Raw genomic sequence first — 14,651 nt, 5'->3', positions numbered from 1 at the left:
ATCAGGGCTTATGTGCTGAGCGCACACTGGTATATCCTTCTCTTCACATTTCCCATCAGAATAGTTGGGATGCAATTGTAACTCAACTGAAGATAAACTGATGCCTAACAGAAGGGACACCATAGGAAGTAATTTTGCCATCTATTATTAATTGCTTATGTAGCCCTGAGTAGTAGCAATATTCAGGAACTATGCGTAAGTACTGTAGATATATTGTAACCTTGTAGGAAATGTTTGAGTTTGATGAAGTGGGGACAAAGCTTTTATGCTTTGATGATGGTAAAATTACATCACTATCTTCACTCTGCCCATTAGTACCTATTTGTGGTTATGGTAAGTCAAAACCATTAATATGAGGAGTTTTCCAACAAGGTATTTTATGCCTAGTGCAAATCCTTTTTAAAAGAAGTATTGAGTTCATTCTGGATACCAAAGATCAAACTACCCGCTTCATTTACATGCTGCTGTATGCATTTCCACTTTAGTGACACTTCCAGACAGCATGGCCTGTATAACAAAGGGCACTCCTAAATTTTTGAATCAATAGAGATGATCATTAATTAAGATTTCCAGTTGTTCTTATGTGCCTGTGTCTTATGTTTCCAGTTTACCATATGTGATACCAATATACAAATTGAGCTAACTTCTGGTCAGCTCTTTAAAGAATAGGAACTAAGTTTTTCATTAATAGTATGTGGGTGTCCCCATATTGTTTTCTAAATTGCCTTACCATTGGCATGTTTTATGTATTTTTCTGACAGTTATGCTGTATCAGAGTGATTCATACAATGCTAAAGCAAATCAAGAAAGCTCTAACTTTGAAGAAAGCAATGTAGATTTAGAGTAGCTCTGCTGAAGTAGCTCTGATTTACATTCATATACTTGAAAGCAGAAGTGGATTCTAGCCTATGGATTTTTTAGTTTGTTAATAAATAATTAGTAATGGACAGAAATTAATGAATGACATGGAAATGATATGGTAAAATGTTTCTGCATAACGTTGTGATTAGAGAGGAAATGGTAGTTAGATTAAAAAACTTTTTGATAGGCTCTTTAACACTTCAGATATTTACTTGGCAACCTAGACTATTTTCTGAGGTAGGAAACATCTATCTAAATATATATACATATATAAAAGTAAGGTGTACACTCATTTGATGTGTTAAAGCCATCAGTAAGTAGTACAACACTAACAGAAAGGGATTACAAAGCACACTGCTCATTTTCAAAAGTAACTTATAATGTAACCCTCCTTAACTGAAATCAGACAAGTCTTATTTCATAGCTTTATGTCTTTTCTGTTCACAAGAAACAATCATTGTGATTAGTTCTTGAGTTCACATGTAACATGGACCGTAGAATTTTGTTGAATAATTCTTGCTTCATGTCTTAATTATGCTTGATTGTGCTAGGGCCCAGAAAGACAACCAATTTGATTTAAGAGCTTCAAATCTTAATTTTATTCTGTTCCCTTTTACAACAATAACCAGACTCTTAAAATCACTTGAATTACATTAGTCTGAGGAAGGAAAATATTAAAGTTGCCAATCCAAATCATATATTAGAGATAACAGTTTGTATGGCTAATTTGTTATCCCTTTATGTAATTGCACTTTTTGTTCTTAGAGCTGCTCCACGTGTAAAGAGAAGAGACCTGCTCACAGTCTCTGTACAAGCTGCAATAAGTGGTTGTGCAGCTCCTGTACAGAGGAACACAGACATGGCAAGGAATCTGGAGACTGCTTCCTCTCTGTATCCCTGAAGGGCTGCACAGGTACCAAAGACCCACTTTGAAATTTTGTTTCTTCTCATAACAGCTATTCCATTGGAAAAGGAGCAGCTGCAGGCTCTGTGCCACAGACATCATGCTCTGTGTGTGTGACTCAGAAGGATATGCGTGTGTCAGAGATTATGGGATTTTTCTATAACTTTAGGGGCATTGTCACAATCAGCATTCCACAGTATTTGAAAAATTTTGGATATTTGTGTTTACAGAGACATTTTTTTCATATGCCTTTTTCAGTCTATGAAGTCATGGGCTATGATTTGGTAGGCTACCACAGCAACAGGCCTTGCTCTTTCAGTATTTCTGTCCTACTTTGGGTAATTTCTGTCAGGAAAATAGCATAAAGCAATTCCCATGCTTATAGGCAAGGTGTGGGAGGGAGACTCACAGACAGCAAAAGGCACATAATCACTGTAGGTTTCCTTTTCTAAACCTGGAGTTAAAAACGTATTTCCTGAGCACGATCGCTATATTGCCATCAGCAAGCACAAATGAAGCCCACTAGCAAATATGTCTCATCCCTATACAATGATGATCCACAGAAAGTATTATCATCTCCTATTACTGCTCATTATTTTCTTTACTTATATGCCAGAAATCTGCGGAGGATTATGCTAACTGAAACTTATGTAAACAATTTGTAACCTAAAATAAGAGTTTTGCAATTTTATACAATAACTTAAGTTTACATTTTGCTCACATATGAAGTTATTTGTGCTAGAAAGTTTGTGCTATGCTATCATCCTTCATAAGGAAGATGAATGACAGAACAAGGAATAAACATAGGTGTGGCCCACTGATTATACATTTTATTTTTTTATCTTTTTTTTGCTTTAGGATTTTGCTTGTAGAAGCCTGTACTTTGTGCTTACCATAGATGGAGTTCTTTTAAGTCCTGGATGTTCATATTGAACAGAATTTGAGGCACTTGAGACATGAAGTGCTGTTGCCAAATAGAGTGTAAACAACAACAAAAAGTCTGTAAGAATAGTAATAATAAAAAAAGCACAGATGACACTTAAATGTTTTCTGTGTCTTTTCTAGAGAATAATATAAACTGAAGTCCCCCCCCAGCCCCCCTCAAATGCCCTGATTGGATGGACGGTATGTTTTTCTTCTTGAGCCGATGGCAAGATAAGGACTGTGGTTTTCAGGCTCCAAATGTTTATAATTTCATTTCACTTTGAGTAAGATTATCAGCTCATATTTTTGACAAATAGTGGTAACCCGTGGCTTAGTTGTGGTTTTGTGTGTGCTGTGTAAATAAAAAGATACAAATACATAAACAAAATCTTTCTCATTTTTAGTCCTAAATTCTGTGTGCTGAAAAAAAAAATGAACAAGGAGGTTGATAGTGTATATATAGGCTAGTTAATCTAAAAAATGATTGGGGGATGTAATCTGTGCTTTTAAAATTATTATTATTTATGTATATATTATTTATTTAGGACATAGATATCTCCTCAGGATATTTCAAAGAAAGCAAATACTAGGATATACTAGAACTCAGGCAGATTTTTTTCTTTTATTTTTTTTAAAATTCTGGAAATAAAGCATTCTCTGCTTTCAGATTCAGTAGCTACCTTCAGTCTGTGTATGGTGCTTCTGAACAACAGCCACCAACTTTGTGGACCCCTGTAACCATTAGAGGACTCTCTATCCCATTGATCTTGCACCTTGCTTTTCCAAAGTTGACATCAACTGGTCTGAGGAACAGATATTTAAAACTTTGTTAATTGTTAAAGAGATCGACCTGAGATAAAGAACATATATGCTGTAGAAAATGGAGACTTAAATGATGTTAATTCAGAATTTAGGGCAACTGAACTTTCCCTGTTCTTCAACTGAGGTTCTTCTAAAGAAGCCAACATGGATAGTTGTGGTCAAGGTGTCTGCTCTAGAAAAAACAGGCTTGTGCCCTTGTTTAGCATCCGATTTGTAAGAATTCAACTTATTTTAAAACTGGAGTGTAGCTCTGAGCTGAGTATAAGATAGGTCAAGAATACTATGGCTCAGTGTGAGTTCTCACTGATACGTCATTTGAATCAGGGAATTACTAGTGGCAGAGACTGTGCGTCTGTGTTGTAATTAGATAAAATTGATTTTTATCCTCAGTTTGCAATTGAAATCTGCTTGTTTCTCAAATCTGACACAATACTAAAACCCCCAATGATTCTCTGGGATGATTACAATCATCCAAAGGCTGAAGAACCCTTCAGAGAGAGAAAAATGGAGGAATTATTATACAAGATTGTGACTAGACTTCATTGTACTTGGACCTTAAAGACTGCATCTCATTATAAGTTGGAGTTTAATATTGATAATTTGATCCTGAGTTTTCAGAAAAAACAGCTTGCATGTTCTGCAGGTGCTGAACACTTAGAGGGGCTTTTCCAACTCATGAGAATTGAGATAGTTGTTATGGACTCTTTGTTTTTCTTGTAAGATGTAATATCTGACCCCATAGGGGAGGAAAAGATGATCTTTGACATCCACCTTGGTTATATTGGTTATACAACCTACTGAGTTACATATTACTTGCATTGTCAGCTGCAGGTTTTAGTGCAAAAGTACATATTTGCACTACAATCAAAAGAAATCTGCTGTTGAAGTGAGTTGCTTGTACCTTGATAGAAAAAAAAATATTGGAGTGGGCTAATAAAACCTCTGATCCATTTCGTCTTTTAATAATTCTGTTAGCATTTGATTCAATAATAATATAAAACAATAAACTTCCCTGAAGAATAAAGCATGATAGTCTAGTAAATAATTCATAACAATGTAAACTATGTAATGCTGTTACATAAAAATCTTGGCCTAATCTATCACAAATTATCTTCTTGCACATTATGTTAAGGCAGCAGATAGGAAAGGCAATTGAACTGGAAGAATTAAATTGACCATCTCAGAAATATTTAGAGTAGATAGCAATCTAAAAAGTAGGAAATTTGGCATATTTTCATTAAAGCATGTCATGTATTTTCTCCATATTTTCATTCTCTTTGTTCGCCATCAGATTTTCTTAGCCTTTCTACTTCTATATTGTGTATTTTCCAATTTGAAAATAAAGTGACCAAATTAGTATAGCTTGCTGTATGCAATGTGTCTGTATTATTGCAATAGTATCACTTCAGAGGCTTGATTCTATAAAGGGCTCCATTTTGCTACAGGATGAGAGTATGGTCCCTGCCACATGTTGATTTTTTTGATTTTTTTTTTTTTTAAATGTTTAGATAGGTAAGATGGTGTGAGAAAATGGAAACATTTGTCTTATTTTATATGAGTAAATAATGGTATATAAGTAATTTTTTATTTCATTTAAAGTTTATGTCAATAATTGTTATCTAACGATGATTGTTTTGTTTAATTTCTCATGTGTTGGTAAAGAATAATGGGACAATGTCTTTGTAGGAATACTTTGAGGATGCAATCACGTGCTTTTCTTGTCCCCATATATGTCCCTATATGCCAATAATGTTGATGGTTCTGTGGACAGAGGATTTGAACATTGACCTGCATAACTCTGTCACTGTACTTTATCATTGCTTGTGCTTTTTGACCGTTTTGAGAAAATGATGGTTTTTTCACTAGTAATAGCATGGAGGTCCTTGCACTGGTTAATAAAATAAGGCTCTGGGGTCTGCATTTTTTGGGATCCAAGAAAAGAGCTTTGCCCTCCCTGCCTTAGCTATTAATGTAGATGTACTTGTGAATGCCTAACTGCAGTGGAAGGGGTTTTGGTTTAGCATGGGTTTTTTGCATTCTTTCATTGACAGCATTCCTTCTTTCTAAAACAATTCTACCGTATCCAGGAAAGAAGACAAGAATAGATTGTACAGGAGCAACGCTTCCACTTTACATATCCACTGTTTGTTCTTACTCTTCATCACATTACTCTTTAGAAAATCCTTTTAAGAACAGGTTTTAGTGCCCAATATCAATATGTCCTAGCTGCTGAAGTTTATATACTGCATTTACAACAAACACAATTTTGAAAAGCAATTCCCCATATGACATTCTAAGAACAAAGGATTTCCTTCCTTCTGCTGTGACTTCAGGCTTATTTAATCTATTTGCTTTTCTATGTTTCACAATACAGTTTTGTTGACTGGCTTGCCAGACCAGGGCATTCAAAATTGTGAGGCAGCTGCCCAAAATCAAGAGAGATATTTAAAATTCATGAGAGTTTAGAAGACAATATGAATTTGGTTTGATGACTTCTTTCTGAACCCCTTTGATGTGCTCAGTTTGTAGGATGTATAAGGCCAGGAAATATAAACAAAATCTGCTTTGTGTAATTGGATGTTTTCAGGGTCTGGGTCTTTTAAAAATAACATCAAGACTTTCAATAAAATTGTGAGAGTTTGGAAACTTTTTTCTGAACTATAATAGTAATCCTTGTCCATGACACCATTGCTTTATATTCCTCAGCAACTGAAAATGAAGCAAGTGAGTTTTCCTTATTTTGTCCAGTGCACACTCAAGAGCCACTCAAGCTGTTTTGTGAGACCTGCGATACCCTTATGTGCCGCAGCTGCCTTCTGACAGAGCATAAGGAACACAGGTACCACACATCGATTGCTTAATCATAATCCTGTCTAATGCTCGAGCTAATTTAAATTTAAGACTGTTCATCTGCAGTTCCTGTCAGCTGAAGTTGCAGGCTGGTGCAAACTTAAAAGCCACAGCAAGCTCAGTTCGGTTGTCTTATGCCCAAGCAGTGTAACACATGGGTTACTGCCCTAACAGAATCACTCACTACTCTCTGCATTGTGTACCTTCCCAATTGTATTGTCTGCCCAGATATTATGCATGCATGTATATAGTTCTTGTGATTGTGCTCAAAGGCAAAAGTTGAACTCACTACTTAGCATGGTTCAAATACTTCTGTTTGTCTTTATCCAAGACATGACTGTACAAGACTGGAGTTACCAGCACTTAAGCATGCTGCTTGCCTGTAGAAGTATATGAGTCATGTAAGGAATTGTCTATACACAGTGACACTTTTTGTGAGATGAGCTTGCCTATGTGAGGAGCGATAAAGTTTAGCTGTCACAGAGAACATTTGTAGTAGGAAAGAAGCAGGGGACCATGTCCAGACAGGTATTAAGGCAGCTGGTCCCCTGAACATATCAAGTGCTAAGGTCATTACTTATCAACAGGAAAAAAAGACAGTGTGAGAATTTCCCCTTCTTTCATAGGTTCAGGCATCTTGATGAAGCTTTGCAAAACCAGAGGGTTATCCTGGAAAATGTCATAACTAAAGTGGAAGAGAAAAAAAATGGGATTCAGGTTTCAGCTAAACAGATTGAAGACAGGTAACTGCTATGCTTTTTTTTTTTCTTTCATGAAAGTGGGTGATCGGAAAAAATGTTATTTTCACTAAACGTAGGTTAACAGAAGTAAATGCAGATGCTCTATTTTTTTTTTCTTGGAGGGTAGGAAATAACAGGAAGATTAAAAATAACAAATTCGTGTTTAAGTGGTACTGACAAGTCATGGCATTGTAATACATGATTCCATAGTCTTTATAAGGCATGTGACTTCAGAGTTAAGATTTCTTTGTAGAATCTGTTTCCGAACTAGAATTTGAAAAGATTAGAAATAAAGACTATTTTTAAAATACCTTATGTCTTCAAGAAACCTCAAACAAGCTGCAATTCCAGTCAAGACTAGTATAAAAATGAAAATATTTCATTATATGAACTGAATTTCAGCTACTGGTTATCTATTTGTTAGCAGTTGGATCTCTTCTGCATTAATAAAACCATCTCAAACACCTTGAAAGAGTACAAATCTATTTGTACTCTAGTATGAAGTGAAAGTTTTTTGGATATGGCTTCTGCCTGTGTGTGTTGACCAAGAACTTAAGACTGTTCTTGGCACGATATTTGAGAGAGTCAATCAGCATTAGCATGTCACATCCAGAGAGAAGTGGTCAGCAGCTCGGCATCCAGATGGAGATCAGTGACGAGTGGCGTCCCTCAAGGGTCCGTATTGGGACCAGTGTGGTTTAATATCTTCATCTATGACACAGACAGTGGGATCGAGTGCACCCTCAGCAAGTTTGCAAATGACACCAAGCTGAGTGGTGCAGTTGACATGCCTGAGGGACAGGATGCCATGCAGAGAGACCTGGACAAGCTCAAGAAGTAGGCCCATGTGAACCTTGTGAGGCTCTGCAAGGCCAAGTGCAAGGTCCTGTGCCTGGTATCAAGACAGGCTGGGGATGAAGGGTTTGAGAGCAGCCCTGCCAAGAAGGACTTGGGGGTACTGGTAGAAGAAAAACTGGATGTGAGCCAGCAATGTGCACTTGCAGCCCAGAAAGCCAAACATGCTGGGCTGCATCAAAAGAAGCATGGCCAGCAGGTTGAGGGAGGTGATTCTGCCCCTCTACTCCATGAAGATAGGTTGAGAGAGTTGTTCAGCCTGGAGAAGAGAAGGCTCTGGGGACACCATATTGCGGCCTTTGAATACTTAAAGGGGGCTTATAAGGTGGGAACAAACCTTCTAGTAGGGCCTGTTGCAATAGGACAAGGGGTAATGGTTTTAAACTAAAAGAGGGTAGATTCAGACTAGATATAAGGAAGAAATGGGGTTTGTGAAACACTCGAACAAGTTTCCCAGAGAGGTGGTCAATGCCCCACCCCTGGAAACATTCAAGGTCAGGTCGGACAGGGCTCAGAGCTACCTGATCTAGTTGAAGATGTCCCTGCTCATTGCAAGGGAGTTGGAACTAGATGACCTTTGAGGTCCCTTCCAACCCAAACCATTCTATGATTATGTTTGAAGAGAAGTGTGGGAGAACTTGTGGGAAATGGTACAACTTTCATTGGAGATCTCTGTCAATAGTTAATCAGTTCTGTAACAAATAACTATTAAGCTCTGAATAAATGACATACCAGCTGGCTCATCCAGGGATGTGTATCTCTTACCCATAGGTTGCTTGAAGTAAAACATTTATACAAAAAGGTAGAAAATCAAATAAAAATGGCCAAGATGGTTTTGATGAATGAAATCAATAAACGAACAAACATCCTTCTTGAACAACTTGAAGTAAGTAAGGCTAGTTTATTTGCTACCTTGGGAAATTAAACTAAATTAAATTTAATCCCAGTGCCAATGGAAAGGATATAGACTGTGAGAGTTATTGTCCCTTTGCTTATGTTTTCAAATATTTTTTTTTCCTGCAGAATTTTATGTGGAATCAATGGTTGACAAAGATTAAGGATGAAGTGGCAAAATGCTTGCTTATCATGAGTTAACCACATTTTCTAATGCAGTTACAGATAATATGTGTACACCTTTTGAGTACTTACAAAACAAACTAGCTTCTGTTTTTAATGTTTAATTTATAGAACACAGCTAGCAGTATACTTACAGTTTTGAAAATGATCCTCTGGTCTACTTTCTATAACAGAGCCTACAGTTTTGACTCTTCAGTTTTTGGCTGTCCAGTTGAAGTATATATGATTTTATTTTGAAACATGCTGACCACAAAAATTGCTATCAGATCTGATCAGAATTTCCAGTTCTCAGTTATTCTTGGGTAATTTTAGCAAGTTTTGGAAAGACAAGGCACTCGGTGCTTGCTGGCTACCTTTGAACTTACATATTTGACTCAAACATAGCTACTCAGCTAAGTAGCTTTACAAAAAAGAGAAACCTATGTTCTTGTTTCAGTATTATTAAACATTAAGTAAATTCAGTGTTCATGTGTTTTGACAACATTTCAGTGTTTGTCTGAGTTATAGCCACAACCAAACTGTGCTTATACTTGAAGTATACTTGAAGTATATGCACAGTGCACAGTTGAAGTGCATGTAGGGGGCATCAAATGAAATCGGGAGGTGCTGGGTGCAAGTCAAACAAGGGCAGATAGTTCTTCATGTAATTGGTAAATAAGTGTGGAACTCCTTGCTGACAAATATTGTGCATGGGTTCAAAAGTAATTAGACAAATTCATAGATAAATATACTGAGGATGATAATGTAGCCTCTGGGTTTGTGGTCCCTGAATCATTAATTGCTGGAGACTGGAAGACTATTCTGAGGAAATGTTGCATGCTTCTCCTCTTTTTATATTCTTTCTTGGGTCTCTTCTCTTGTGTATCATAAGAGACAAGAAAGTGGTCCAGGTGCAAATTTGACCCAACTTCTACAGCTTTCTTGGGTTACATTGTTCTGTTAAACCAAGGCCAGAATGATGTAAGTTGATTGCTCCTGGAGAAGTCATTGTTCTTCCTGAATTCAGACATTTCTGTTCAATAGTATTTGCTTTCTTTTTGTCATTGGTGGTTTAAATGGATTGTAAATAACAGTGTCTCTGCAAATAATGCATAATGTAGTGCCAATGATTGTATGCATTATGTGCATCTGAAGAATGACAACTATCTTCTACTGATTCACATTATTAACAGAAAATCACCAGTGAAAGGAAGCAGAAATTGGAGCAACAATTGCAAGGTGTTGTGGTTTTAAGCAGACAGGTAGAGCATGTGCAGAACTTCATCAGTTGGGCAGTGTGCAGTAAAAACAGCATCCCATTTCTCTTCAGTAAAGAACTGGTAAGAGCAATACTTATTTTCTCAGTAAACTGAAATTGTGCAGTAAATGTGAGAACTTTTTTAAGGATTTAATGTTTCTCAAACAAAACATTTTGCATGATCTTATAATTGTGAATAAAATCATAATCCTTTGATTTGTCACCAGATTGTATTTCAGATCCAGCGTTTGTTAGAGACAAACTGTAACACAGACTTAGGCCCTCCTCTGAAGATCAAATTTACTTGGGATCCCTCCTATTGGACTAAACAACTGTCCAATCTGGGTAAGAAAAATATATTGTTGTTTATTAGGCAAGTGCCCAAAGCTAGACAAGACAGATCTAGACAATACAGTACTTTCCCTAAAGCGGTCTTTTTTGTTTTGACTTCTAGTTTTGTACCTCTTGCCATGTTCTGAAGAAAAGCTAGTGTGGTTGAACTTTTCTGGCTTTCCCTCCAGTTATATCAATTCACCTATTAAAAGACATTGTTATATATAAATAGTACCTTATAAACATTACCTAGAAATACGCTCTTTAAATATCATCTTTGATGGTCTTACAAATTCACAACGGAAGAACATAACTACTAGTTTAGTCGAAACACTGTGCAGGACTAAACAAATAACATTTAACTGAAATTACTTAAAATGTATCGTCACTGGCTATCAAACAGCCTTGACTTTGCCCAATGTATTTGAAATTCGGTTCTGTTCCAGCAAGCTATAGCTCTGTACAATGCTGACTCTGGCAGTCATGCAAGGAGCACCCCGGGGGAAATGGAGTATCTGCAGTGGGCCTTGTGCTATTTCCTCTGCCTCACCCAGGGGTAGTTGGGCTCAGTTGTGCTTGCGCTCCTCAGATCCTTTCGTATCTTAGTGGCGAAGGGACCTGAGCAGTGCTTGAGACACAATTAACGGGCACAAAGGTGGCTCTAAGACATTGACTGTGTAATAAGTACAGTGTTATTTATATAATGAATGTGCAGACTGTGACTTTGTTTCCCACTAGCTATAAATTTCCGAACTGCAGTGGGTTTTTACAGTAAATTCAGTTCGGTGGGCCGATCAATGGTCTGAAAGATTGGTTCTCTTCCCATTTTAAGATATTTAAAACTAGATAGAGTAAAACACTATCAAAAGTATTACAGGGAATAATCTTCTCAACTAAAAACATGGACAAGATCAGTTCATAGGTCGCTTCTATTTCTAGCTTTTACGATTCTCACCTACATAACATTTATCTCTTTTATTTTTGTCACTTTCACCCTGGAAGCAGTCTTTTGTACCTGTGCTTATGGGTGAGAAGAAATGCTCGTAGTGTAGTAAAAAATGAAAGTATAAGCCATATCTATACGTTAAAATAAAATAAGTTGAGATCAGTTTTTCAAAGCATTTGCTGATAATTCAACCATGAGTTCCACTGACATCAGTGGGAGTTTGCTATGATTTCAAATCACTGAAAAATCTTGAAAAATTTGTCTTGAGGGTATGTCGAAGGACTGTTTGGATAGGATATTTTAATATCTTTTATATTTTAAATGAAGACAAGGAAATGCCATTGTTCACAGTTTTTACTGTGTAAATTTGTCAAGATTTTAGGAGGGACTAAATTTGCTGTTTTTTCCAGGAGGTTTCACTATGGAAGGTGGACACGTTTCTCACTCAGATGTGCTAGTCTGTGGAAATGTGCAAGGATTACAGACCTCCTTGTATCATGGGCACTGTTCCCCAGCATCACAGCTGGAGCCTGTGAATAGCCAGCCACATCAGTTTCCACCTGCAGTTCAGTGTCCTATGCCTGTGTGTTGCTCGCACTGCCTCAGCGTACCTCACCCAAACAAAGCTCAACCTTCTTACCAAGACATAAACCGCCATCAAAATTTTCGACAACCTCCTGAAGTGCATCAGCAGCACTTTCCTCTGCAGTACAGCATGCAGCAACATGACAAAGAGCAACGGGGTGCCCCCCAGCCTATGAAGCTAACACAGTCTGCACTGGAACAGCAGTCACTGTCAGAGCCAGAGAATGTGTCTGGGAGGATGGGAAAGCACTTACCGTCCCAGCAGCTGCAGCAGGCTGCCCCCCTGGGCTATGCTGTTGTATCGCATGAGGCTCAGCAAGTTCACATGAGCCATTCACAGCCGTTCCGCACACAGGCTTCTTTGCAGACATCAACTGTGCAAGTGCAACTTGGTCATCTCCAGAAGATAAAATCTAACCACTTGCAGCAGCTGCCGCAGCAGCAGCAGCTGCCACCAGCATCACCACCGTCAGGTCAGAATGAGAACACGCACAAACAAGTCATCCAGCAGAGCCTGGACATAATGCACCACCAGTTTGAACTGGAGGAGATGAAAAAGGATCTGGAGCTTCTTCTGCAGGCCCAAGGACAGTCTAGCTTGCAGCTGAACCAAACCAAGCCACCTCAACATGTTCAACAGACCATAGTTGGTCAAATCAACTACATAGTAAGGCAGCCAGCCCCAGTTCAGCAACAAATCCAAGATGAAGCACAAGTAAGCTCTCTAAAAGTTCTTTCCTATTGTGTTTAGTCAATGTAAGCTCAGAAATGGGAGACACCTTTGAGATTTCATGTGTTTGGTTGAACTTTCTGTTGTTGTCTTGTCTATGTATTCAGCAGAGGCTTCATGCCTCATCCAGATTGGGCCAAAATTTTCTGTAAAGATCTGCATAAACAACCTGGATCCCAAAGATCTAAATCTCTAAATAGACAAGTTGAGCAGCAGCGGGGGGAATAAAAGGTAACAGGAGGACTGCAGTAGTCTCACTCTCCATTTCAACTTGTTTTTACTGGAAACTTAAGCCCTGAGTCCTTGAAAAAGATTCCCTTTTGATTCTGAATGATAAGTGAAAAGAGTGAAAAACACCTTTTTTTTTTTGGTCTGAGAGTTATTTCCCTTTCTACTAGTAACTGCTCTTGCTACTGCATCATGTCCAGTAAGGTTTTCATCAGTATTCATACATGCTGTTCTGTTACAGTTTTGTCAGCAGGGCTAATTTCTTCCCTTTTGCTCTGTTGGTAAGAATCCTGCTTTTGAAAAAAAGACAGTGCTGGGTGGTGAGCATCCAAACTACAAGGCAGATAAGGTGCACAACATTCTAAACAGTGGGGATTGCAGTGGAAAGGTGACTGGGACTTCCCTTTGTGTAAATCTGTGCAGTTCTCACCTTGAATAGCTCTCAAAGTGGCTTACTTGTAGGGGAAGACTGCAGGCTTTTGAAATAATTGTACATTTCAGCAGCTTTATTAACTTTTTTTAAAATTCATTAATGTTTGAGAGAACTCTTTATTAGTTTATCTCTCTGCTTAGGTTTACTTTGAACATCTTTGTTGTTTTAGAGTCTTTCCAGTCTTGTCATATTGTGTATGCTGTGAGTTGATGTGAATTTGTCACCATTTTTCTTTCTGAGATTTTGAAAACACAAATTCTTAATTGTGATTTGTAGGTCTGTGAGAGTTCCACTGAACTTGATGCCCAGAAGCCTGTAATTCCTCTTGACAACAGTGATAGTCCCTCCCTGCCACAGTCTCTAGATGAAGAAGCCAGTGTCAGCAGTCACTCCCCTGAAAGCACATTGCAACAGTCAGCTTTCCAACCAGTGAGAAAGGTATAAAGAACTTTTTTTTTAAAAAAATACTTTAAAGGGTAAATATGATTTGATAATACTGAATATAATATGGCATTGAAATTTGCAATCATCAATTTGAAAAAAAATCAAAAGACAGTAGAAGTTGACAAAATGACTTGTAAATCTTGGAAGACAGTCATAGCCTAACCTGGTGGGCATCTCCCAGTAAGATGCCTAGACACTGTAGCCAGGATCAGCAACTGTTCTGTAAGATGGTGTCCTGGTTTCAGCTGAGAGGGTTCATTTTCTTCACAGTAGCTAGTATGGGGCTATGCTTTGGATTTGTGCTGGAAACAACGTTGATAATATAGAGATGTTTTTGTTATGTGGACCTGTTGTTGAGCAGTGCTTACACAGAGCCCAGGCCTTTTCTGCTTCTCGCACCGCCTTGCCAGTGGGACAGCTGGGGGTGCACAAGGAATTGGGAGGGAACATAGTACAGGTGACCCAAACTAGCCAAAGGGGGTATTCCATACCATGCGACATCATGCTCAGCATAAAAGGGGGGCTGACCTTTGATGACAGAGCACAGGACTGAGGAAAGCCGTGCAAATTTTCTAGGATAGGGCCACCTTTACTTTAGGATGTGACTGTAAAAATTGAAGATATGTAACTTAAGGCCTGAGCAAGACAATAAACGCAAGCACATACTTCTCTTGAAATGCAG

General features: G+C 38.0%; 1 protein-coding gene across 4 annotated transcripts in view; it reads left to right on the top strand.

Moving 5' to 3' along the window:
• Positions 1-14,651, top strand: part of TRIM66 (tripartite motif containing 66) — a 56,888-nt gene that overhangs the window by 17,534 nt on the left and 24,703 nt on the right. For all 4 annotated transcript variants that reach the window (XR_012835787.1, XM_075755115.1, XM_075755114.1 and 1 more), the window contains 8 exons: positions 1,627-1,774; positions 6,218-6,350; positions 6,988-7,104; positions 8,728-8,842; positions 10,206-10,352; positions 10,498-10,615; positions 11,960-12,849; positions 13,802-13,963. Coding sequence is in view for 3 of the 4 variants with exons in the window: in XM_075755115.1 (XP_075611230.1) it covers positions 1,627-1,774; positions 6,218-6,350; positions 6,988-7,104; positions 8,728-8,842; positions 10,206-10,352; positions 10,498-10,615; positions 11,960-12,849; positions 13,802-13,963 (1,830 nt within the window). In the remaining variant the exon portion in view is untranslated. The remainder of the gene's footprint in view (positions 1-1,626; positions 1,775-6,217; positions 6,351-6,987; positions 7,105-8,727; positions 8,843-10,205; positions 10,353-10,497; positions 10,616-11,959; positions 12,850-13,801; positions 13,964-14,651) is intronic.

Source organism: Balearica regulorum, chromosome 5 (assembly GCF_011004875.1).
Source record: "Balearica regulorum gibbericeps isolate bBalReg1 chromosome 5, bBalReg1.pri, whole genome shotgun sequence".
In the NCBI taxonomy this organism is placed as follows: Eukaryota; Metazoa; Chordata; class Aves; order Gruiformes; family Gruidae; genus Balearica; species Balearica regulorum.
The sequence above is the reverse complement of the archived record's forward strand: the minus strand, read 5'-3'. Positions and strand labels throughout refer to the sequence as shown.